At 42.3% G+C, this 24977-nt stretch overlaps 2 protein-coding genes across 2 annotated transcripts in view; one reads left to right on the forward strand and one right to left on the reverse strand.

The window, feature by feature from the left end:
* The first annotated feature begins 670 nt into the window (after positions 1 to 670).
* LOC142499420 (proton-coupled zinc antiporter SLC30A1-like) lies at positions 671 to 24137 on the forward strand. The gene is made up of 4 exons (XM_075608755.1): positions 671 to 680; positions 18161 to 18280; positions 18952 to 19029; positions 22985 to 24137. Exon 4 carries the CDS (start codon positions 23047 to 23049, stop codon positions 23569 to 23571), a length of 525 nt encoding a protein of 174 aa, XP_075464870.1. The 5' UTR covers positions 671 to 680; positions 18161 to 18280; positions 18952 to 19029; positions 22985 to 23046; the 3' UTR covers positions 23572 to 24137.
* Positions 22710 to 24977, reverse strand: part of RELB (RELB proto-oncogene, NF-kB subunit) — a 29904-nt gene continuing 27636 nt past the window's right edge. Inside the window, exon 11 of the mRNA XM_075608754.1 lies at positions 22710 to 24966. Coding sequence (XP_075464869.1) covers positions 24656 to 24966 — 311 coding nt within the window. The 3' untranslated portion in view covers positions 22710 to 24655. The remainder of the gene's footprint in view (positions 24967 to 24977) is intronic.

Genomic DNA, 24977 nt, shown 5'->3' on the forward strand with positions numbered 1-24977 from the left:
ACGTAATGTTTACCTACTATATATACCCTAGGAAGCGTTTCATAATGTGTTTACCGTATATAGGGTTTTTAAAAGGATATTAATTTTATATGTTAAAACATCTATGTATTGGTGTGTTTTAAAGGATATATTACTTCTGCATGTGGTTATATATAAGTATGTAGATCTACAGATATACACAGCTAGATATTGTAGATGGATAAACATATAGATACATATTGATGCACATATAGACAAATAGATTATATAGAGACGTGTGTGAAATATATATATATATATATCTATATAATTTATTTTTTTACATGCAGCTAGATATTAGATGTTAAAGTCTGCAGTTAGTGCGAGCTCATTGTCCCTCTGACAGTAAAATGGTCACATGGCTGTACCATCTCCACCCCATTCACCACTCTCCCCCCCCCCCCCCTGCCCTTTCAGGGTATACAGCGGTATGAAATGGGGTCTTTGTTACACTCCAGAGTCAGCTGAGGGAGAAGTGACTTGACCCTGAGAGGTGTGAGAGGGGAGGTAGTTATGGGGAGCGATAGGAGGCAAGGAGAGGGAGGAGGGCAGGGGGGGGTGACTTGATGACCCTGAGAAAAGTGCAGTGTGACCAGCACATGATAGAGAGGAGGGGAAAGAGTTTGTGTAAACAGAATGAAGAAAGAGAAAGAAGAGAGAAGGTGAGGAAGAAGGGGCTGAAGGATAGGAAGATGAATGAGTGAGAGGTTAGAAGAAAAGGGAAAGAGAGAAGCAGTGATGGAGGATGAGACAGATGAAAGGAATGTGAAAGAAAAGCAGAGGGAGAAAGGGAGTGGCGTGAGAATACAGGAGAGAATGTGGAAGGGGTGAGAACAGCTGGGTATCTATATAGGGCAGTATATCTGTATACATGCAGAATAGGATGTTTGTATTTTTTATATATAATTATGTATGTATATTGCATGTATATAATCACACCGTGTTCAGGAAAAAAGGGACCCCTTTTGTTTTTCATCAGATCTTACAGTATATATTTGTCGCTCACGCCCCACGAAAAGGTGCACAATTGTAGGTCTGTAGACTAACACTTTATGAGAAGCATGTTCACTAAATTGATGTCGCTGCATTATGTCAACAAGAACCAGATACACTGCGGGAGGTTCGTGTAAATTAAATGAAAAATAGGCATTTTTCCTTTTATAGCTCGTATAGATAACAGCATTTTGGTGCATAATTTCTTCCTAGGTTGGTGTTTCAGGTTATCTTTACACATTTATTAACAATTTTAGGTATATTGTAGTTTGTCTGGTCCTACCGCTGATAAGACTCTTTGTAATCCTCATTTGTCTAATAAGTTTGTCTAGTATCCACCTAATAGACCATTGGTGGGTAGTCCTCTCTATGGTGTTGTTGGTAAATACAATTGTCTCATTCCAATTTTGGTATCAAATATTTTTTCATGTATTATGTGATTTGTACTAGTATAATATCTTTAAATATTGACATGAAGAACCTTTAGTCCATGTAACTCTATTATGATCACAATAGAATGTTATTTATTGTACATATATAAGTAACAATTGATCAGTACAGGTTTGTATATTGGACATATTTGGTACTTCTAACATCCATTCTAAGCAGTTCAAATTACTGTTGTATCATTCTTTGCTACACAGCTGAGTTTTTTTTTTACCTAGAAGCTGCATTTTGCAGCCATCACAGCTTATTCTTTCCATCGGTGTTGTTGGTTGCTTAGCAACAAAGGCTATTTAAGCCTGGATTCTCAGCCATACAATAACCCCTGATGAAGTCACCTACATGACGAACCGCGTTGGGATGAATTTGACGCTCAGCAATCAACACAGAGGCTTATGCGAGGCAGTTTTGAACTCCGTCTTGGAAGCACCCCGGTTATCAGCTGCTGGCCACTTCTGTCTGCGATACCACCAGGGTGGACTGTTTCACCTATCCTTCGGTGCTATTGTGACGGCCATACCTGATGCTGCTTCTGACTACTGGCGGGTCATCTCCGGTGCTGATCTGGGACTTCTCTCAACTTTGATTGTGACGTCAAGTGGAGATTTTCTCACGAACGTGAGCTACCTTTCTCCCCTTTTGAGTTCAAGTCCTGGCGACATTCTTTATATGTGTATGTATTTATGTATATAATCATACGGTGTTCAGGAAAAAAAGGGACCCCTTTTTGTTTTTCATCATACAGTATTTCTCGCTCAATCCCCATAAAAAGGCGCACAATTGTAGGTCTGTAGATTAACACTTTATAAGAAGCATGTTCACTAAATTGATGTCACTGTATTACTGTATGTCAGCAAGAACCAGATACACTGCGGGAGGTTCATGTTAAACAAAAAATGGGAGTTTTTCCTTTATAGCTCGTAAATGTGTTAAACTGTTGAAATGTAATCTGAAACACTAAACACCATTCTGTAACAATGCACTTCATGAGGTCATCACGCTGTCACCAATTCCAAATAATATTTATTAGATTATCAAATAATTCTTAAATGTAATAATCTCCGTGACAGATTTATAATCGCTCAAATTGTCATGAAAATGTAGTGCTTTTTCTGGAACATATGATGAAAAATAAAAGGTGTCCTATATTTTCTGAACTGTGTGTGTGCATATGTACGTACACACATTATTGCACCATTTTCAGTACAGTTAAATTATAATGCATTACCACTGTTGCAAGTGTTATCATGCATAAACTTATAGGGATCCATGTTGGAATGTATTAGAAGCAAACACTGTGTGTTCATTTGCATGTGATTACCCTCCACCCCTGGCTGCAGTGGAAGCATTGTATGCTAAGTGGTAATGGCGAACGGTGGGTTTGTGGACCTGGCTGAGACATGAATGTGCTCACAAGTGGTAGTTTTATTTGAAAAATATATATATATAAATATATATATGATACCGTTTTTGCACGAAATCAGGAGACAGCACTCAGGTAATGTAGATATAAAGTATGTATTGATGGTATAACAAGGCACAATATACCAACATTATATACACACATACCCCACCCCCTCTGACTTGTATATGTATGTATACACACAGGACAGGAATGGCAACGCTGGGGCAGACATCCCACTAGCATCCAGGCGAATAGGGGATTTAGGATACTCATAGACTTGGGCAGGTTGTGGTCATCAGGGACGCAACTCATTAGTAAGGCAGAGAGGAAAAGATGAACAGTTTGTTGTCCCCTGGGTGCTCGGGTTTGAAATGTTGTTGGGGAAAAGTCCAGAAAAGGGTATCTGGGGCTCAAGAATGTTCTAACAACACTAGAAAAGGTGTGAAAACAGCTTTTCTTAATAAGATCTTCTTAGTAATTAATTGATGGAGTATTCCGTTAAATGATCCAAACACAGCATAAGAACCATAACAAGCAAAAATGATATGGGGCTGGTTTTATATGAAGAGATAATGCCTACCTGGATTTTCTCTCAATAGAGAATACACCTCCAGGATATTGATAGCGCAAAGATTTCTTCTCAACCTCCTTTAATATAAAGGGTTCGCCCCCCCTGCCCCCCCCCCCCTTTATTTTAGTTCATGCAAACAAGCTGCTTAGTGAAACAATGGAACTCACTTGTGGCTGCTGTGGAATGTCCACATTCCTTAAGGTTTGACATTGTAGCAGGAATCCTCAGCGTGCGAATCCACCGATTGATAAATGCAGGAAACCAGGGAAAATAGCGACGCATCACCATCCGGTCAAAATTGAAAAAGAGGGTGACTCAATATTCCAAAAATATAAAGGCTTAATAGAAAATGTAAAAATAGAGGTGAAAACTAACGACCGACATGTTTCGCACTAAGCGCTTTATCACGGATTTTAGAGCACTGGAAGGCCTTCTCTGTGAGTTGCTATCTGTATAGTAGGAAGGAATTGCACAATTTATTGAAGAGGGGGTTTTCTGGGCTTGGGGAAAGGACGATTACAACGTTGGAGGGGATTTGAAACCAGAAGGGAGGGGGAGGGACAAGCAATTTGCTAGACAGAATAGATAGGAACTGGGAAATGGCTATAAGTCACAGGGGTGGAGTGGGGAAATCGATAGCTCAGAAAGTAGGAGGCATCCATATCAAATACAGATAATACTAGAAAAACTATACAGACTAAAGTCCATGAGTAAAAAGGCAAAGCAGTTAAGATAACAGATTAGTATAACATCTAAAACAATAGTGCATATTGGTTACTGGACTGCCATAAGCCTAGCGGATACAATTGAGGAGCTTGAAATAATTGCCAGAAAAGAGCAATATTATATAGTTGGCATTACTGGACCATGGTGGGATCATACTCATGACTGGGCAGTTAGTGTTTTACCTTTTTTTTTTTTTTTTTTTTTTTTTTATTAGAGGGATTGAGTAAATAGAAGATGTAAACCCCAATTCAAAACTTATTCTAAGGGAATTATGTTTTTGAAGGGATTTGTAAAAATGTAAAGATTTTGTATTGAAATTTACAGTGGAGTTAAAAGTGGAAAATAAATGTTGGTAAGGATCTGCTATAAACCATCAAATATATGTTAAACTGAGAAAAACAAACTACTTTTGCAAGTGGAAAAGGCGGCAAACCTAGGCCTTGTTTAAATTAGGGGCGATTTTAATTATCCAGGCATTCACTGGAGTAATGAGACCAGTGGTACATATAAAGGAAATAGGTTTTGGGGTGTGCTAGAAAACTATTACATGACCCCAATTATTAAGAAACCAACTAGGAATTGGGCATTACTGGACCTAATCAAACAATGTAGAAATAATAAATATTAGTAAATAAATAATAAATATTCAATTGACATTTGGGAAACCGTGGTGATAAATTATTTCAAGTGAGACTACGTTATCAAAAACCATATTAAACAAAACTTAAAGCAGCAGTTCACAATGGTCGCCATTTTTTTGCATTTTATTTTTCACCTTTAGAGATCTCAACATTCCTTTTCCAATTTTTTTTGTTTTGGTTTAATTCTGATGCTTTGTTCAGGAGACAGCAGGGGCATGGCATGCCCAAATAAAGGGTAAGCCCGCTTGTTGGCTGTGCTAGTCAAGATTGTGGCCCACTGCAAGGGTTAATGTGCCATTCCAGGGTTGGAAAATGGCCTCCAACTCTAGAAATATAGAATTGAAGGTTATGTATCTGTTGTTTAATTTACGGTTTGATTGCACCTTATTTACGTTTTCTGTGTGATACATTGTATGCCTGGGCCAGTAATAATGGCTGAGTACCAGGCATACAATGAGCCAGAGGGCTAGCCTTTGTGTTGGGCCAGGTGGCTGTTCTATGGGACAATGGGAGGCTAGGGAAGAACGCGTCCACCTGCTTGGAAAGCACACACCAAGGCAGGAGCATTGTTCTCTCCTTGGCCGTTAGGCACCTAACTAACCCTGCGGGAGGTCTGGAACTCAATTCGGGGACCGGGGTTTCGTTATGTCGGCTCAGTTCCCATTGATCAGTTTCAAGTTCCCAGGCTCTGTCCATTGGTACTGGCGCCACCCCCTATCCTGATTGGTCCGTTCCGTATGTCTCCCTCACTCCTTATTGGATTAGTGGAGTAATGGATTCCACTGATTGGTTCGCACCCGGTTCTCCATGTTTCCAAATGGAGGCCAGAAAAGTATAAAAGCCGATGTAGATCAGAGCTCCACAGTTGTACATGGTTGGTCTCAGTGTCTAGAGACCAATGGTAGCTTGAACTGTGTGGACATAGAGCAGACATCCCTTGTACCTGGTAACCGGAACGGACTACTCAGGTGTCATCCAGGGTAAGCTAGCTTCTGCAGCAGCCTGCACATAGCAAGCTAGGAGTAACCCTGTATATCCCCATTTTGCTAACGTATTGACTGTGTTTTTGTACGTGTGGTTCACTTGATGCCAAATAATCTTTTGTTTATTAACCTCTGCATTCTGCTTGGTGTTTGCAATTCCAAGAAGTCTGGTCAACCCCAACCGTGACAGACTTATTTCTGGTGGCATCAGTGGGATCGCCAGGCTCTGGGCTGAAATACTTGGAGGTATTTCAGTACTGAGACGGTCTCAGCTTTTAGTTCTCAGAACCCAGGGTTACAGTAACCCTGTGCAAGGCACAAGCAATACTTTCCTCCCCCAGTTAGCCTTAGCTAACAGAATAACAGTGAAAGATGGCTGGCCAATTCCGAGGCTAGACCAAGGAAGAATTGGTTTCCAGATGCCTTGAAATCAGAGTCCAGACAATATAAGAGAAATGCTGCACACCTCAAAAAGAAAAATAATGATACAGTTACCAGTGCTCCAGTGTTTGCACGAAAGCCTGCAATCAGTCCTGAACAGATGAACAAAGGCACATAGGGCACAACGGGTTTTGCAAATCAAACTTATTTATTGAGCCAACACGACGTTTTGACCATAATGGTCTTTATCAAGTGACAATGGCAGAGTCCCCATGGACGGTTTGTCCAAAGCAGACATGCTCAGTAATCTGTTAAGGCACGAAACTGAGGTATACAATTATCCTATGGAGCAAGGCAAAGTCAGCCTCTTGGCTTCCGCTGTGCCCCCTCAGGCCACTGCCAGGTCAGCCCCAGCTCTGTGAGCAAACCTAGCGACAGAGGTGTACCACAGAGGCCTGCACCCTCCATAGGATAGATGTTGGCTGAGCTGCGACCCAATGCATCCTAGGAGGAAAGGATGGTGATCATCGGATGCGTGGGTGAGAATTTGGACTGTAACCAGGGACGATCACCCCATCGCTGGGAAGTCTAGATTCAATAGCCAGCATGTCCCCCCCACCCCCACAGCGGGTGAGCTACAACAGCTTACGATGTTTGACGAGGCTAAGGAGGACATAGATGGCTGTGTTCTTTTGAGAAGATCTGCCACCTCTATCAAATTACCAAGGCCAATTGGGTCAAATGCTTGTCCCCACAATTGAATGGAAGGCATGGAGGATACTGAGGACTACAAGGTGGTCAAGGGCGTCATCGCACAGTACGCAATCACCCCAGAGTCTTATAAATTGCAGTTTCTGTCCCTGCAGCGTGGGCTCTGATGCTTTCCAGACATCTAGGAGTGGGTCCTGGACCAGAAGCCTGCCACAGCCCAGCGTGCAGTCAAATTGGCTGATAACCTCCTTGCGGCTCGCCCCATCTCTGCTGCCTGCTGCAGTCAAGTATCCCGAGCCCTGGGATGCGAGATAACCGCCCAGCAGAGTAACCACTGCCTGAGAAGACATTCAGGTTGAACCAAGCTTTAACCATCCTCAGCTGACTGAGTTTCAGCACGAGATTAAATGCTATCTGTACAGTTGACCAGGGCCTATGCGGATTGACTGTCCCATTGCAACGCGATTGACTAACCACGGTCTAGGGCCATGTTTTAATGAGCTGGACATGCTGATAGGGCAAGATGGTAACATTATATAATTAAACTGATATAGACTTCGGGAGGAGGTTGCTGCTTTAATTTGAGAGGTAGATTTTAGTCAACTAAGGAAGATTCCACAAGGGATAAATTGGGATGAAGTTATTGCTGGAATAAATACAAAAGATAAATGGACATTCTTTAAAGTATTGTTAGATGAATACCCTTATGGGTGTATACCCCTGGGTAATAAATGTAAAAGAAACCAATGTGGGTAAATAAATAGGCAGGGGAAGTACATTAAGAGTGAGAGAAAGGGGGAATTTGTTGGGGGGGGGATTGTATATTTAAACAAATATATGCCTCTTTATGTACCAATTGCATACATATTACAAGAGGAAGCCACAACCTTAATAACCGTAGCTAATAATGCAGCTTGATAACATTAAGGTAAATAAAGCCCAATGGTTCTTAAGGACCTCAGCTCAGTTATAGACAGACTGTTATATTTAATATTCAAGGACTCAATTTCCACAGGCGCAGTACCAGAACATCAGTGCAAAGCAGTTGTGGTTTATTAAAGGAGCTAGATCACAATCTAGGAATTACAGACCCGTAATAGTCAGCATACATTGTGGTTAACAACATTTTTAGTATTAGCATGGATTTATAAAGGACAGGTATGCCAAACTAAACGTATTTATTTGAAGGTGTAAGCAGATATGTAAGCTGAGACAATGCAGTTAATATGGTGCCACTCGAGGTTAGTGTACAATATAAAGGGAAATTGGTCAGGGTGAAATTATTTGCACCTGAATTGAAAACGTATTAAAAGATGAACAGCATTGGGGGTACCTACTCCCCCCCCCCTCCCCCTCTCTCTTTCTGTATCCCTTCCTTTATGTTTATCAGAAATGTAAATAAAAAAAATGTTACGGAAAAAATAAAAAATAAAAGATCAACAGCGGAGAGTTGTCATAAATGGAACCTTTTCAGATTAGGCTAATGTTGTAAGTGGAGTGTTTAACGACCCAGTAATAACACCAATCCCTTTAGAAACTTGTCTATAGGCATAGAGGGCAAAGTCTCCATCTTTGCTGACGACACTAAAGGTAAGGTAGTAAAATCAGAGCAGGACGTAAGTTTTCTCTACAGAAGGACTTGGATAAACTGGAAGCTCGGACAGGTAAATGGCAGATGAGGTTTAATGAAGATAAATGTAAAGGTATACATTTGGGAAGCAACAATAAGAAGGCTATAGTGCTGTACCTACAAACAAAATGAATAAGGATTTAGGAGTTCTTGTAGGCAGCATGCTTTGCAGTATTGCTCAATGTCAGGCAGTAGCTGCGAAGGCTACCAAGATATTATCTTGTATAAAAAGTGGTGTACAGGGAAGGGTACAGAACATAATTTTTCCCCTGTATAAATCCTTTGGAAGACCACAATTTGAATATGGAGTACAGTTTTGGGCACCCCTTCATAGAAAAAGATATTATGTGTAACGGTGTTTGTCCGGGCCAATCTCATATTGCACCCCCTATGTGGACACTGCCCCCTGTTACATGAAGTGTAGTGTGGTGCACCTGCTGGCTGAGTCTCCCGCGATGGTATGGGGAATAACATCAGGACTGGCTTATGAGGTATTGCTGAGTTATACTCACTCATGGTATAGCGCCTCCATCTCTTCGAGACCCCCAGGGTAGTAGGGAGGAGTCTCTGAAAGAGAACCTCTATGTACACCTTCTTCCAAAGTGAATCCACAATCAGGACAGAAGCAATCTCTTTTTTTGGCATCCTTTATTGTTACCATACATGGACAGCCGCCCATCATAGCGGCCGGTCTTCTAGCCGCTTATCTCAGGTTGCCAACCCAAAGGAAGTCCCTGACCATAATCTCCCAGGCAAGGGCACTGAAAGCAGGTCTAGCTCTTCCCTTACTCCCTGATGGAGTAAGAGGTATAGTCTTCCACACCAGTCCCTTGAGGGAGGGCCACAAACACTGCCAGAGCCCTGACAGGTTTCTGGATAGACTCACCTCACTCAGGTGGTGAGGCACACTGACTAAATAGAGGAAGTCTGCATATTATATGGATTCAGTAGGCACTACCCCTGTGTCACTGTAAGTGGACACAGAGCCTGATCTCACTTCCTTCACTGAATAATACACAGCACAGGAGGTGAGGGCAAACCCCATGATTACTCCTGGCAAACCTGGAGGAGAAAGACATGTAACCCCAAAACTACACAGGGCTACATATGGAACTGAAAAAAGTGCAGAAAAAAGCCTCCAAATTAATAAAGGTGATACAATTATGAGGAAAGGCTATCCAAATTAGAATTGTTTATATTAGAAATTAGGCATTTAAGAGCAGATATGATTACTATTTTACAACATATTTCCAAGGTCAATAAAAAGAACTATCGAGGGAACTTTTTATGCCGAAGGGCAGTACAAATGGTACGGCTCATCCCTTGAGATCAGAGGGAAAGAGGTTTACCAGCAGCAAAGGAAAGGGATCTTTATAGTAAGGGTAGTCAAAATGTGGAATTCATTACCCATGAAACTATGACGGCTGGTACATTTAAGAAAAGGTTTGATATTTTTTAGAAAGGAAAGGTATATTGTACAGGGATGTGCCAAATAAGGTAAACATAGGGAGGATGTTGATCCTGAGAGAAATCTGATTGCCATTACTGGTATCAGGAGGGGATTTATTCTTCTCCTTATGAGACATAATTGGCAAATACTTCACAGGGGTATTGTGCCTGCTTCCTATGGATCAGTTATCAGTTAAACTAACCTAATTAGTTTCTTTGAGGAGGTAAGTAGGAATTTAGACCAGGCTAATGCAGTTAATATGGTCTACTTAGATTTTGCAAAAGCTTTTGATATGGTTCCATACAAGAGGCTAGTGTACAAAATATAGTAAGTTGGACCCAGTAGAAAACTGGTTGAAGAATAGACAACATAGAGTTGTCATAAATGGAAACGTTTCAGGTTGGGCTAAAGTTGTGAGTAGAAGTACCTCAATGATCGGTACTGGGAAAAGGCAATTTACAAATAACATGGGGATAAGGTAGGAGAATCCTTGATGGAGAAGGATTTAGGAGTGCTTGGAGACAGCAGGCTTAGCAACAGTGCCCAAAGTCAGGCAGTAACTGCAAAGGCAAACAAGATCTTATCTTGCATTAAACGGCAGATGGAAGGGAAGTAAACATAATTCGATCCTCTATAAAGCATTAGTAAGACCGCACCTTGAATATAGAGTACAAAATATAGAGTACGGTACACTCCATAGAAAAGACATTGTGTAACTAGAGAGTGCAGAGAAGAGTCACTCCAATAAATATATCAGATAGGTGGCATTGCAATGAATGAATCCATTGGTATTTTAGGATATCGAAGTGAAAGAGGTAAATGTTTTTTTTATCTTTTCACCAATAAAAGAACGTGTTCAACAGCGAATCTTGCCACATTTGAAACAAACTTTAGACTTATCGGGCATCCATGTGTTGGACATTTGGTTCCCCTTTTCCCTTTTAAGGACTTTCGGATGATTTGGTGCCAACATGTTTTTAAGATGAATCGCCTTTCTGTATATAATTTGAAGGTCTTTCACTTGGGTTGTTTCCCAAAATAGGATCGGCTTTTAATATAGACTAATGTTTGCTAAGAATTGAATGAATATCACTCGTGTGCTTATTAAATCAGGTGATAACAGAAACATTATCTTCATATTGTTTATTTTTCCCCATTGTTCCTTGATGTGATTTTTTCTCTTTATATTTGAGTAGATCCTGTCTATCCATATTGGCTTCCTTCTCGTACGTTCTCTGTACCTGTAAGTCATTACAGCCCTTCTCTTGGAATTTCTTTTTAAGTAGTTCAACGTCTGTAGATCTTACACAGTTACGTTGGGGCCTTTGGAATTGGCCCATAGGAATATTAGTTTTCCATTTATTGAAATGGTTACTGTCAGCAAACAAATATGAATCAACAGAAACAGGGTTAAAAAAGGTCTTGGTCATAATTTCCCTAATTGGGAAATTATTACAAATCTTAAAGTTATTAAAATGATTAAATATCTTATAAAATATCCTAAAGTTCCCTCAATTTACTATCTCCTAGCTATGCCTCACCTCTTTCTTGTGAGGTTGTATGTATGGATTCATGCAACGTTGCCACATTTTAAATTTAATTTGTTGGATGGTGATTATAATATAGCAGGAAACGAGCTCTCCTAGCTCAGCTAATTTGCAATACAGCAGTAATGATTACTGTGTAATTATTGATGGTGCATAAAACAGGCAACTACAGTATATATGGCCACCAAAAGAGAAAAGCACTGTATCCTGCACTCAGTCAATATCGGGGTGTATGTGTTTGACGGTAGCTTTGAGACAGGCTATAAATAATACACACCAAATATAACTGGGTTGAACTGGATGAGACTTGGATATGATAAAATATAATTTATTCCTTGAAAAAGGTGAACACACGAGATATACAAATAACAGACAAAATATGGACACTTACTTAAAGGTTAGGACAAGAAAGCCATCAGGATACAGGATGGGCCATTTCTTCCATAATTCAGTTTCAGATGTTGACATCACAGCAATACATGAAGATCATACATGAAGACATTTGAGTAAGGGGCGACTCTGACTTATATACCATTTCAACCCTTCTCTTACACTCAAGGCGCTGAGCTGTCTAGCAAAAATATCTTTGAAGGAGATTTTGGCTTCCCTTTAAGTGTGAAGACCGACACTTACAAAACACTCAGCCCCTTTGTTCTTGCCCTTAGCATAAACAATCAGGACAGTTAGCTTTTGATCATCGGGCTATGCTAATTCTTGCAGGATGCTCATCCTGCCTTATTTAACATAGCAGATGGAGTCTGCATTTTTCAGAGCAGATCCAAAACCCCATATACATTTTAATACTTACACATATTAAAATACCCGGTTCTGGTAGGTCCAGTGGGTCCAAACTTTCCAGACCTTAATGCCGGAAATGGTACACTATAGGGTCCAAATTTCAGCCCGCTACGACCTTCGGAACCGGAGTTATACAAATATCACATAAACCGTTTCATATTTTATTATAAAAATCTCCGCTAAAAAGAAATCTCAGCGTTTCACTAAATCCCCATTGAAAACAATGGGCTCCGCCCCCATGGGTTTCAATGGAGCAACTCCGCCGTTGTAGTCAATGGAGTTTCCCGCCATAGACTTTCAATGGAGGAACCGCCGCCATTGAAGTCTATGAGAAAATCCACAAATCTTTACCTTCGTCCACCGCCTGGTTGGTCTGAGGGGGCTGGGAAGGGGCATGCATTAAAGCCGGAACCTTGGCTATATGCCACCCAAATCCCATCCCTCTGGTCATTCCAGAACCGGAGATATGGACTTACACATTTCAACATTTTACACTTAGTCGTTTTTTTCGCAATGCGGTTTTTCCCCATTGGAATCAATGGCCGGCGCCGCCATTGACAATGCATGGTGCCCGTCATTAGATTCAATGGTGCGACCCTCCTTCTCCGCTCGACCCTTTACGGGGGTCCCTCATTCCCGGACCCGGTGTGGATCGTGTGTGGGGGTTCCTAGGGGTTAGGGACAAAAATAACTTTATTCCCAGGGGCCCTAGAACCCAAGATTCCCACGCCAATTGTCGTTGAACTTGACCGTAGTGATTAAACTCTTTTAAAAGACATTGTATCCGCTTTTGCGGTCTGCGGTTTGGATGGCTGCCAACCTGTTCCTCGAGGCCGGCGTTGAGGAATCTCCATTGAAGTCAATGAGCCCATTGACTTACAATGGGAAACCGCCGCTCCTCCTCTCGGACGCCACCTGCTGGTCGTCGCTGGAAAACAGGTCCAAAACCGCTACTTCTGCCATTAGAAAGCATGGAGGCTCAATGGCGACCTATGGACGGCTGCAAAATGGAGCCTGAAAAGGCGGGAAAATTACACAAAGGGCTATAATCACTATTTTAACATTAACCCCTTCCCTCCCGCATCAACCATAGTGTATGTGTGAGTGCAAACACCAGGATAACACAATACATTTACACAGGGGAATAAACATTTGGATATTGAAACAAGGCAAAACACATTACTGGACCTCAGTCCAGTTAACCCTTTGCTTCCCAAGTGAGAGTAGAGGGTGGCCAAATGGGGTGTAATCCCTTTAATCCCGGGCCAAATCCTCTCTATCATGACAATGTGGATAAGATAAAAAGTCACTTTTAATATTACTACTATAAAATAAATGCTGAGATGAAAATATATATATGTACACTGAATTTATTAACACATCTATCAAAAATGATATATTTATTTTACCTTAATCTGCACGACACGGCAGTAATTGACTGATGCCAATAACCACTCTAATTGGTCCATTCACTAAGGATAGGATCTATCACATATTTTTGATAGATGTGTTAATAAATTCAGTGTACATACATATATATTTTCATCTTGGCATTTATTTTATATTAGTAATATTAAAAGTAATTTTTTTATCGTATCCACATATACCCCAATATTGACAGAGTGCAGTATTCAGTGCTTTTCTCTTGTGGATAACAATTATATATATAATCATTACATTTTAAGTTATGGTGGGTGAAAAAGGCAACAAAAAAAACCCACCGTTAGCATATAGCCAATAAAGAATATTACTTGTGAGCACATTCACATGTCTTAGACAGGTCTGCAACCCTGCCGTTCAACCATTATCACCTAGCATACAGGGCTCCCACTGCAGCAAGGGATTCTGGGAAATGACATGCAAATGATCACACAATGTGTCACCTTTGCCTGGAATATCCATACACATGGAGCCCATTTAGGCAGATGCATCGCCGTGCACACAGCTTTTAAGAACAGCATAGGATTAGCAAAGCAAGTCAAACCACTCACAGACATGTTTCAACCTTGATGGGTATTATCAGTGTGAGGTTGGTTTATACTTGCTTTGCATTATTTCTAGGCTGGGTAGGTTTACCATTACATTTTAAGATATGGTGGGTGAAAAAGGCAACAAAAAACCTCCACCGTTAGCATATAGCCAATAAAGAATATTACTTGTGAGCACATTCACATGTTTTAGACAGGTCTGCAACCCTGCCTTTCAACCATTATCACCTCGCATACAGTGCAGCAAGGGATTCTGGGAAATGACATGCAAATGAGCACACAATGTGTCACCTTTTGCCTGGAATATTCATACACATGGAGCCAATTTAAGCAGATGCATCGCTGTTCATACAGCTTTTAAGCACAGCATGGGACTCATTTGCATGTCATTTCCCAGAATCCCTTGCTGCAGTGGGAGCACTATATAGAGTTTCAATTGTCTTTTTGATGTCCTTCAGACATATATGAGTAATGTAGTCAGGTTTTTCTGTAGCTTTTAGGACCTACGGGATGAAACGCGTTGGTGCGTTTCTTTCAGTTTTTTCCATTGTGAGACGATTTAATAAAGCCTTTTTATTTTAACTTGGAGTTGCCCTCAACTTATCTTTTTCCTGCTGGAATTTTTTTGCTGTGCTCCTACATCCTATACTACTTGTTTCAGCCATTGTCAATCTTCTGCTGGACGAAGGCCTCCCCAATGATCTTCCAGGTACTGCGGTCGCAAGTAAACATTTGTTACTGCAATATGGTGAAGAAGACTATTGAAGATAACAAAAGTTTAAAGATGAAGTAGCGACTTATGATTGGGAAAAAGCAAATCATTGCGTTCAAACAAGACGATGGATCAACAATAAAAGATTGTGCCACCATAAAGAGTTGAAGACTTCTACAATAACTTCTACCTCAACACAGATAACACAAGGCAGGATTAAGTAAATGATGTACCATGCTTCCTTCCAGAATAAGTACGGTAGCAAAGGCAATAAAATCCTTGAAGATTGGGAAGGCCCCAGAGAAGATGGAATAACAACTGAAAAATTGAAAGATGATGGGGCAGAAGTAGAGAAAATCCTTGTAAAGCTCTTTACATGCTGCTTGAGGAAAAGTGAAATTCCACAACAATGGAGCAATGTCATAGTTATTCTCATTTATAAGAAAGGAGACAAAGAAGGCCTCAAGAACTACAGATTCATCAGTCTAATTCTAAGCACTTAAAAGATTTTTTATGAAAATACTCAATTGGCTGCAACAGTGTAAGGAATCCGCTCCGCAGTTTACTGGTTGCCTTACCTTGCAGACGTGTGCAGTCCTGGAGCACCTCTCCTGATGTTTGCTGCAGCCTGGATTCACTCACCAAAGCTATACACACCCCTCTGGTATCTACTGCAGCTGTGCAGCCTATCACTGCAACCTAGACTTGCATTCATTCATTGGAGCAGTACCTTCACACCCCCTCCGGGGATTGGCCCACTGGCCTTTAAGTATTGTCTTCCCATAATGCTCCCTGCCGAGCATAGTCCTTCCTGGATGTCACTATCTGTTCTGCCACAAGCCCTCGCTTGTTCCTGTCTCTCATGCTGAAGCGGAGTATTCTCCTTGTTGTCTGCAGCTCCAGGTTTCCTAAGGCCGGCTGCTATATTCACGCAGCGGTGTGCTCCAGTCTCCTGTATTGTAGCTGAGTGCTCTTCTTGTTCACTTCAGCTCCTTGTTTCCTGTGACCGGCTGCTATATTCACGCAGCGGTCCACTCCTGTTCTCCTGTGCTGAAGCAGAGGTTTTCGTCCCTGCGTCCCTCAGCCTCCTGGATTCCTGCACTGAAGCGGATGTTTCGTCCCTGCGTTCTTCAGTCTCCTGGATTCCTGCACTGAGCGGAGGTTTCCCTGTGTATCTTCAGCTTCCTGGTTCCTGGGGCCTACTCTTTCCCTAATCTAGAGAGGCCGTGTCCTGGTTCCTGCGCTGAGACAGAGGATTCCCTAGCCCGCTCAGGACTCTTGCGCTGTAGCACTGGTGCACCCGTGCAGCAAAGCGGTGTGCTACTCTGGTCTGCCTACCATCTCCTGTGACCAGTACCATGGGCCATGGTCGTCGCTCGCGCAGAGGCCAACCCCGCGCTCCTAAGCTGAAGCGGGGCTCTCCTGACTACCTGTTGCCGAACTCTTGCCTGAACAATGTTTATCCTGATGTCTCCTGTCCTGACCCTGGCTTCTACAACGACGACGCTGTCTTCTCCAATCCTGATCCTGCGACATATGACTACGAACTGCGCAATCCGGATCAGCCTGCGTGGTCTCAGGTCGGTGCTTTTACAACCCCACCTCAGCCTCGCGGTCCGGTCCTGGTTTGTGGCGAGCAGAACCCTGACAAACAGCTGCTGGGCTTTGCCCAGCCTAGCGAACAAGCAGAATTTTGCACTGTGTTCAACACAAAGGACCACATGCAAATGGTACAAGATCTGGTTCCCCGAAGTAATAAATACAATTAACCACTGATTTTATGATTCATAGATTACAAAATGGCATTTTTGTTCTGTCTACACCTCAGCCGGTTTAAATCCATTAAGACATCAAAATGTTGAAGAAGCGTATATTGATATAATAAGGAACTTATACGTACGTACGAGAATGCTTCATCAACCATTAGACTACGTGAAGATACAGGCAAGATAATGATTAGCAAGGGTTGTGTGCCTCATGGGACACCATGTCAACAAAATCTTTCACAGCAACCTTTAAAGGATTATTGAAGACCTTGAACTGGGAAGAAAAGGGAATCAAAATCAATGGTGTCACCTTGTCACCTATACATTTTTAGACAACATTGTTATTTTTGCCAGAAGACCAGCAACAAATCAGAGAAGTCAACGCAGCAACTAAGGTGGACCTCCATAGGAATCTCAGCAAGACCAAAGTGACGTGTAACAAATGTGTCAACTCTATAAAGATCAAAATAAAGGGAATAGAACTAGAATAAGTTGAAACTGATGTCTACCTTGTCCAGCAAGTAAACCTTTCAAATGAAATCAATAGGAGAATGAAGATGTCATGGAGCGCATTTAGAAGAAGCCAGACAATTTTTCATGGGAAAGGGACAAAAGGACAGTGTTTGACCAATGTATCCTGCCTGTGTACTCATATGGTTGCAAAATGCTGACCTTTAATGCAAAGTAACTGAAAGAAGTATGGAGAGATGTATGCTGGGTATTACCCAGAAAAGGAAAAATAATGAATGGGTTCAAAAGCAAACAAAAGTCTGCCACTTCACACAAGGGTGAAGAAATTGAAATGGCAGTGGCCCAGTCATGTTGAAAGAAGAAATGACCATCATTGGAGAAAGCTGATACTCAGATTCCAAGGGATATTAAAAGACCAAGATGACGAGCAAATGACTGGAGTTTGAAATAAGTACATTTGTTTGAAAAGAGGCTTACAACCACAGTACCTGTAAGATCATTGGAGATTCCTTCATCAACCAGTGGATTGACAAGGGCAAAAGATTATGATATATATATATATATACTCGATAGTATAAATAACATATGCTCTCTCCCCTCGTTTTCTCCTCTCTCTCCCACTATGGCTCTTTTTTCACTATCTCCCTCCCCTCTCTCTTTTCCCACAGCATGGTGTCTCTCACCTTCCTTTCACCTCTCACCTTCTGTGTTCTTCTTACCCAGCTCACCCTTAGTCGCCTCTCTGACTCACTCCTTGGCCTCTCTGACTCTGCCCACACCCTCTCCCTCCTCCTCGCTCTCTGCCCCCCCCTCCTCCTTGCCCGCTCACCCACTCTCCCTCTTCATGCCCGCCTCCGCCTCCCCATCCTCTTCTCTTTCCTTGCCCCACTCTTCCTCTCCTCTCTTAGTCTCTCTATCACCCTAGGGTCACTGGGCCGTATCGTGCGCCCCCATCCTCCCCATCGCCCACTTCTCGCTATCGTGGGGGGGGTGCTGGGTTTGGGGTTTAAGATCCTGTATATCGCTGCCGTGGGGGCTCAACAAGGTAAGAGATGGCCCGTATATGCCAGTTTTATTCCACCTTACATGCCATTTCCCCCATATGCCCATTCTGTCTTACTCTCCTGTACACTTGTTTTCCCCTATACAACTGTCCTGTCTTATTCACCACATTTTATCCCTATACACCCATCCTCTCCTATTCCCCTAAATGCTATTCCCCCTAAATGCCCCATTACTCCTACACATCTATTCTGTCTGATTCCCATATATGCCACATTTTACCCCTATATGCCTGTTCCATCTAATGCCCATTTTCACCCTATGCACCCAGCAATCCTCATCTTATTCCCTAAATGCTCCTTTCTCACCCCAATAAACCATTTCTCCCTATACACACGTCTTGTCTTTTTTCCCTATATGCCCTTTTCTCCCCTTATGCTTATTCTGTCTTTTCCCCTATACAGCCCATATTCTACTTTACGCAGTTTTACTCCTATACACATTTTCCCACTGTACTTTCCTGCCTTATTCACCTGTCCTGTATTTTCCCCATGCACCTCATTTACTTCTGTATACCCTTACATGCCCCCCACATGCACATTATGTTTCATTCCCCTGTATGCTTGTTGTCTTATTCCCCTATATGCCCATCCCATCCTATCTAATCACCATGTATACACCTGTCTCATGTCACCCAATGTACTTCTCTTGTAGGCTGTCCATCTGGAGGGAGATCTCGCCCTAGAGAGGTCACTACAAACACCCCATCAGCCCACGTCCCAACAGTGGAGGGTGAGCAACAGATTAGGTGTTAGAGAGGAGGAGGAGGGGGAGAGAGGGGGGGGGGGGGGGGGGGGGGTGTGTGTGTGTGTGTGTGTGTGTGTGTGTGTGTGTGTGTGTGTGTGTGTGTGTGTGTGTGTGTGTGTGTGTGTGTGTGTGTGCAAATATTAAAAAATATAAAAAACAGAACGTAAGCACTTGCTCAATATATCCACGAATACATTTCTAAAATAACAAAATCAGACCAGTGTAAGGTATGTCAGGCTGTAGAAATAAAAAATAGACAAAAAATAATAATAAAAAATGTGATAGTGCTTAATTTCAATATTACAATAAATCTAACAAAAATAATAATTTAAAAAAAAAACTATAACGTGAGAATAATATCACAAATAATATAAAAATGTCCACATAATTGTCCGTGACAAAAAAGAATATTAAATGTGAATCCAATGCCGTGACTTGTCCGCAGCCTCTCAAGGGATGGACCACATCCGGATAGTTTCTAGTAGAAAGAGAAGAAGGGGCGCGTCCCACATAGCGTAATTCTGTAAGGATTTTATTCTCAACAATAGTAAATTTATATAAAGCACACTCACAAGTGTAGCTTAAGTAAAAGCATGTAGAGTGAGTCAATCTCAAAATGATACTCATCTGTAACGACTCCTACAGCCCGAAGTCCTCCTGGAGCTCAGCAAATAATGTAGAAACAAACGTCCATAGTGTATGACCCTCCAGAATACAAAGATAATGGATAGTATTGCAACAATATGCGTAAGTATGTGTATCGCGTCTAACCACAACTGCAGTGGACAAACCGTGAGTATATCGATACACAGTTCTCACGTGGTGACAAATGACGTCATACGTCTCAGCATATGGGTCCCGTATGCTGAGACGTATGACGTCATTTGTCACCACGTGAGAACTGTGTATCGATATACTCACGGTTTGTCCACTGCAGTTGTGGTTAGACGCGATACACATACTTACGCATATTGTTGCAATACTATCCATTATCTTTGTATTCTGGAGGGTCATACACTATGGACGTTTGTTTCTACATTATTTGCTGAGCTCCAGGAGGACTTCGGGCTGTGGGAGTCGTTACAGATGAGTATCATCTCTTTTGAGATTGACTGACTCTACATGCTTTTACTTAAGCTACACTTGTGAGTGTGCTTTATATAAAGTTACTATTGTTGAGAATAAAATCCTTACATTACGCTATGTGGCATGCGCCTCTTCTTCTCTTTCTGCTAGAAATATAAATAAGTCTGTCAACCTCTGTGTGTATATGTATGTAAAATATGTAAATGTGTCGATATTTCACAAATTATCAGCCCTTGTCGATCCACTGATGGTTGAAGGCCTCCCCAATGATCTTAAAGGTACAGCGGTTGCAGCCTCTCCTCGAAGTTGCTCCACCCAATTTTCTGATTTCAGTCAGGGTTGCACCGGAGCACGTTCGCTCCCCGCTCCCCTCTCAGACGTCCATCCCCGTCAGTTCTCCCACCGGTTGGTTATTGTGCGGCGAAGCTTGTTTCAGGCGGTCCACATGCGGTCGGCGGCCATCTTGGGAGCCTCAGGGGATCTCGGTCGTTGATCGAGAGGAATTATTTATTTATTTTTACAAAATTTGAAAATGTTGGCGCGAGCAGGAGAAAATTAATAGAGTCGCAGAATGGCTCGCCAGCGGCCTAAATCCACTCGCCACGGGCGTGTGATTATCATTAATTGTCGAACACTGCCTATTTAGTGTGTGTGTATATACACGTGTCTGTGTGTATATATACACATGTAAGTGTGTGTATATACACGTATACGCGTGTGTGTGTTCCTCAGCCATTGTCGATCCACTGCTGGATGAAGGCCTCTCCAATGATCTTCCAGGTACTGCGATTTCAAGCCTCTCTTCTCCATGTTGCTCCAGCAAATGTTATTATTTCACAGATTTTTGTTTGGTTTTGAACCCATTCATTATATTTCATATTATCTCTTCGGGTAATACACAGCATACATCTCTCCATACATCGGAGAGTTTTCTGGACCTTATGTATTGTCTTCGCATTAATGGTCCACGTTTTACATCCATACACGAGCACAGGCAGGATACAGTACACTGGTCAAACACTCTCCTTTTGAGTCACCCTGGAAGGTTTCCTTGTAAGATGATCTCGTTTCTTCCAAATGTAGCCCTGGACTACTTACTGTAGGTCAGCAAGCGTTCAATTTATTTCAATCTTTGAAGAGTTGACACATCTGTTGAACATCACCATGGTCTTGCTGAGATTCATATGGCGGCCCACCTTCTTATTTTCTTCTACGAGTGCTCTGATTTGTTGCTTTGATTTGAGGTCTTCTGCACTTGTGGCAAAAATAGCAATCAGCAAATCATAGGTGACTCAAATATTCACTGTTGATTTTTATTCCCTGCAGAACAATTCTTTGTGTTGCTGTGAAAAGCTTTGTATCTTCGCGTAATCTATAATGGTTGATGTTGTATTCTCGTAAATGTTCCTTATAGTATTAATGTACACTTCTTCAATGCTTTTTCTTCCTAATGGCTTTAACATCAGTGCGATGTAGACAGAATCAAATAACTTTTCATACATCAACAAATCCTACAATGAGTAGTAGATCCTGTTCATTACATCAGGAAATCACTTCTTACACGACTTGGATGTATGTGGTCAATTGTGTGTTGTACTATATGTCTATATCATTTTGTAGGTCTTTATTTCTATGTACATCTATCTTTATATGTATAGCTACTTACACAGCAATAGGTGTGGGTGTGTGTATATAAATAAATATATATATACAGTGTTCGACAAACCTATACATTTGCTCGCCCCGGGCGAGTGGATTTAACATCGTGGCGAGCTCCTATTGGCCCAAGCAGCACACGTTTGGTACTAGGTGGCGAGTAGATTTTTTTGTGTGGCGAGAGGATTTTTTGGTGATTTGTCGACCACTGTATGTATGTATGTATGTGTATATATATATATATATATATATATATATATATATATATATATATATATAATATATGACATTGCAACTTTTCTATTCGTGACCTCACCGCCATATTTGTAATTATTTTTATTGTACAAAAAAATGGCACAGAAAAAATCTACATACATCCTAGGAACCGGCAGGGTCCCCAGAGGTTGGACCCCCCGTTCAAGTAAGATAAAAAAAAGTTCATTCTGAGGGGCTCATTCAAGGGAGTATTGTCAGAAATTGGTGCTTAGGCTGAATTAGGTCTAGTAATTTGCTGTAGGATGGAGGGGTCTGGGACATATCGACCTGCTATTCCATAAGCACATGTTGGTGCTGAAGACGCCCTACAGCCCATTTAAGGTGTCCTATGGGATAGCACAGCCTAATAAATATGCACCTGGCAGTTCTTCTTTGACAGATGCCATCTTCAAAGTAGGGATGGATTGCACCACAACAAAGAGGAATCTTCTGTGCTAGGGAAGAGGATGATTAAAAGGTTGGAGATTTTAAACTATTCAGGATGGATTTTAACCTGTCCAAGGGTGAACGGAAATGCTGAGCGTGTAATAAATAACGATTACTATTCGGGATGGATTTTGATCTGTTGTAGTGTGAACTGAAATGCTTACCATGTAATAAAGAATTATTACTATTTAATTTTAAGCAGTAGCCCCCAAGCAGTTCACTTTGAATTAAAGGTGCCACAGATTATGATTTTATATATATATTTTTTTTTTTTTAAATTCAATCTCTATCACATCACACCAGCCCTGTCAAGTCTCACGAACGCAACATAAATCTTATGCTGCTGAGAGACCTGGACCGTTTTAACCCTGCTCCACACTTCACAGACCCCACCTCCCGTCAGCCGTAGAGCCCCTGTTTTGGAGATGAGGACACACACATATATTCACATCAACATGAGGCATAAATTCCATTAACTCTGTGTATCCTCCAACAGAGCCGGGTGGGGGTCAAATACGAGAGCAGCTCCAGAAACAAAGATGGCTGCCAGCATGGCACATGCTAGCCTCCCTGACTCCCTCCTCCTTGCTGCTGGCCAGCGGGCTCACTCTGCACTTGTGGGACCATGACTGCCTCCTCCACGCTACCTGCCCAGCTCTTCTCTACCTGGACCCCGTCCTGTGCTTGGTGTCTGTAACCGTGATGGTGGCTTCGGCCTACTCCGACCTTGTTCAAAATGGCTCTCTCTTACTGCAGGCCGTGCCACCCTGTGTCGACCTACTTGGCCTCAAGCAAGGCCTGAACTCCCTCTGTGGCCCGGGGGGCCACCATGAGCTCCACGTGTGGGCCCTGGCCCCAGACCAGGCTGTGGCCTCATTCCACCTCTACTGCACAGGGCCTGAGGCCTACCAGGACTTGCTGGCCCAGGCCCAACCCCTGTTAAATCGCCACGGTGTCAAGGTGTTTACTGTGCAGCCGGAGTTCGGGGTCTCTGGGGCTTCAGGCTCCTGCACCCTGTCCTGCGGCCCTGCCTGCACTGGTCACCTCTGCTGTGACCCCCGGGAGCCAAAGATCGGGTCTTGACCAATGCCTGTGCGTGAGGGAGCAATTGTTGCTCACAACTAATTAATTAGTCTTAATTAGGGGGTGAGGGGCAGTAAACTTTCCCCCTACTTTCTGCTCTGTTACTCCTCCGGGATAATTAACAACAAGCAAGTTATCAGTTTATATTTTGTATTCTCTAATAAACTTTTTAACAGTCTACTCTGTCACTGTTCCCTCCTCTTTCACGGCCCATTCTCCTTTCTCTGTCCCTGTCCCCTCTTCTACAGCCGAGACAACTCCATGAAAAATAAGTTCTCTTTAATCTCTGATCTGTACAGGCAGTGCCATAGTGCTTTAAACTTCTTATTGCTCTTTGAAGTGGGATTTTTCAGCAGGGCATTGTGGGTAAAATGTACTTCCCACCTACATACCACATCCCATTAAAATCTTCCTGCATTAAAGGTCCCTCTCTTGGGCCCCAAACCAAAAGTTCAATCAGTTATATAATCTGCTCAATTGGTAGTAATAGTGTTTTTGTCGTTATTTTTTTAACCTTGATTGCTGGAAAATGAAAGGAGCATTGTGGGTAAAGTGTGCCCCCCCCCCTACATTTTCCCCCATTAAAAAAGGTCCACACTAAAATCCTCTCATCTAAAGCCTCCAAATTGGTGGTGGGGGTGGGATTTTCCCAGCTTAATTGCTGGATACGCAAGGTGTATTATAGGTTAAATTGATTTACTTTAAAGCTATCACCAGGGTACCATTAAATGTTCTTCTCCTTTCACTCTCTACACTGGGCTAGCCCCATCTTGGAGCTTCTGAATTGGTGGTAAAATGTGGGATTTATAGGGCATTGTGTATAAAATGTATCCTGCCCTCTATACTCACCCAAATTAAAGATCCCAGCATTAATTCCTTAGCCCAAGTTCAAACCAAGACTCCTGTCCCATTAACGAGTGTCAAAATTGGTGACAGTAGTGGGATTTTCGAGTTAAATGCTGGAAATACATAGGGAACTGTGAATAAAATATATCACACTTCCCACTGGCCTTCCATTAAACCCCCCCACCCCATTTATGACTCGTGAGTTGGTCTCTGATGTGGAATTTTGGCTCAACAATGCTCAGCAGTCGTCCTCTTTTCCCCCTGTGTAACCACCCCCCAGAAACACCTCTTCCTCCCCGGTGAGGAACAGACTGGATCGCACCAAATGGGCTGTAGCTTCACCCTCCAAGCCCGGATCAAAGACCCCGATGGAGTCTGGTAATTCCACTAGGTCGGGGGGGAAGCAAGGATCGCTGCTCACAAAGGGGTCAAAGTTCAGGGAGGCCTCATCAAGCTGCAATTGGTTGGGACCTGCGACCTCGTCACCCACAAAGACCGGGTTGTTCCAGTAATCGTATGGGAAGGAGTCTGAAAGGAGCGAATTCGAATCTGACCAGGGG

This window comes from Ascaphus truei, chromosome 7 (genome assembly GCF_040206685.1).
Source record: "Ascaphus truei isolate aAscTru1 chromosome 7, aAscTru1.hap1, whole genome shotgun sequence".
NCBI classification, from domain to species: domain Eukaryota; kingdom Metazoa; phylum Chordata; class Amphibia; order Anura; family Ascaphidae; genus Ascaphus; species Ascaphus truei.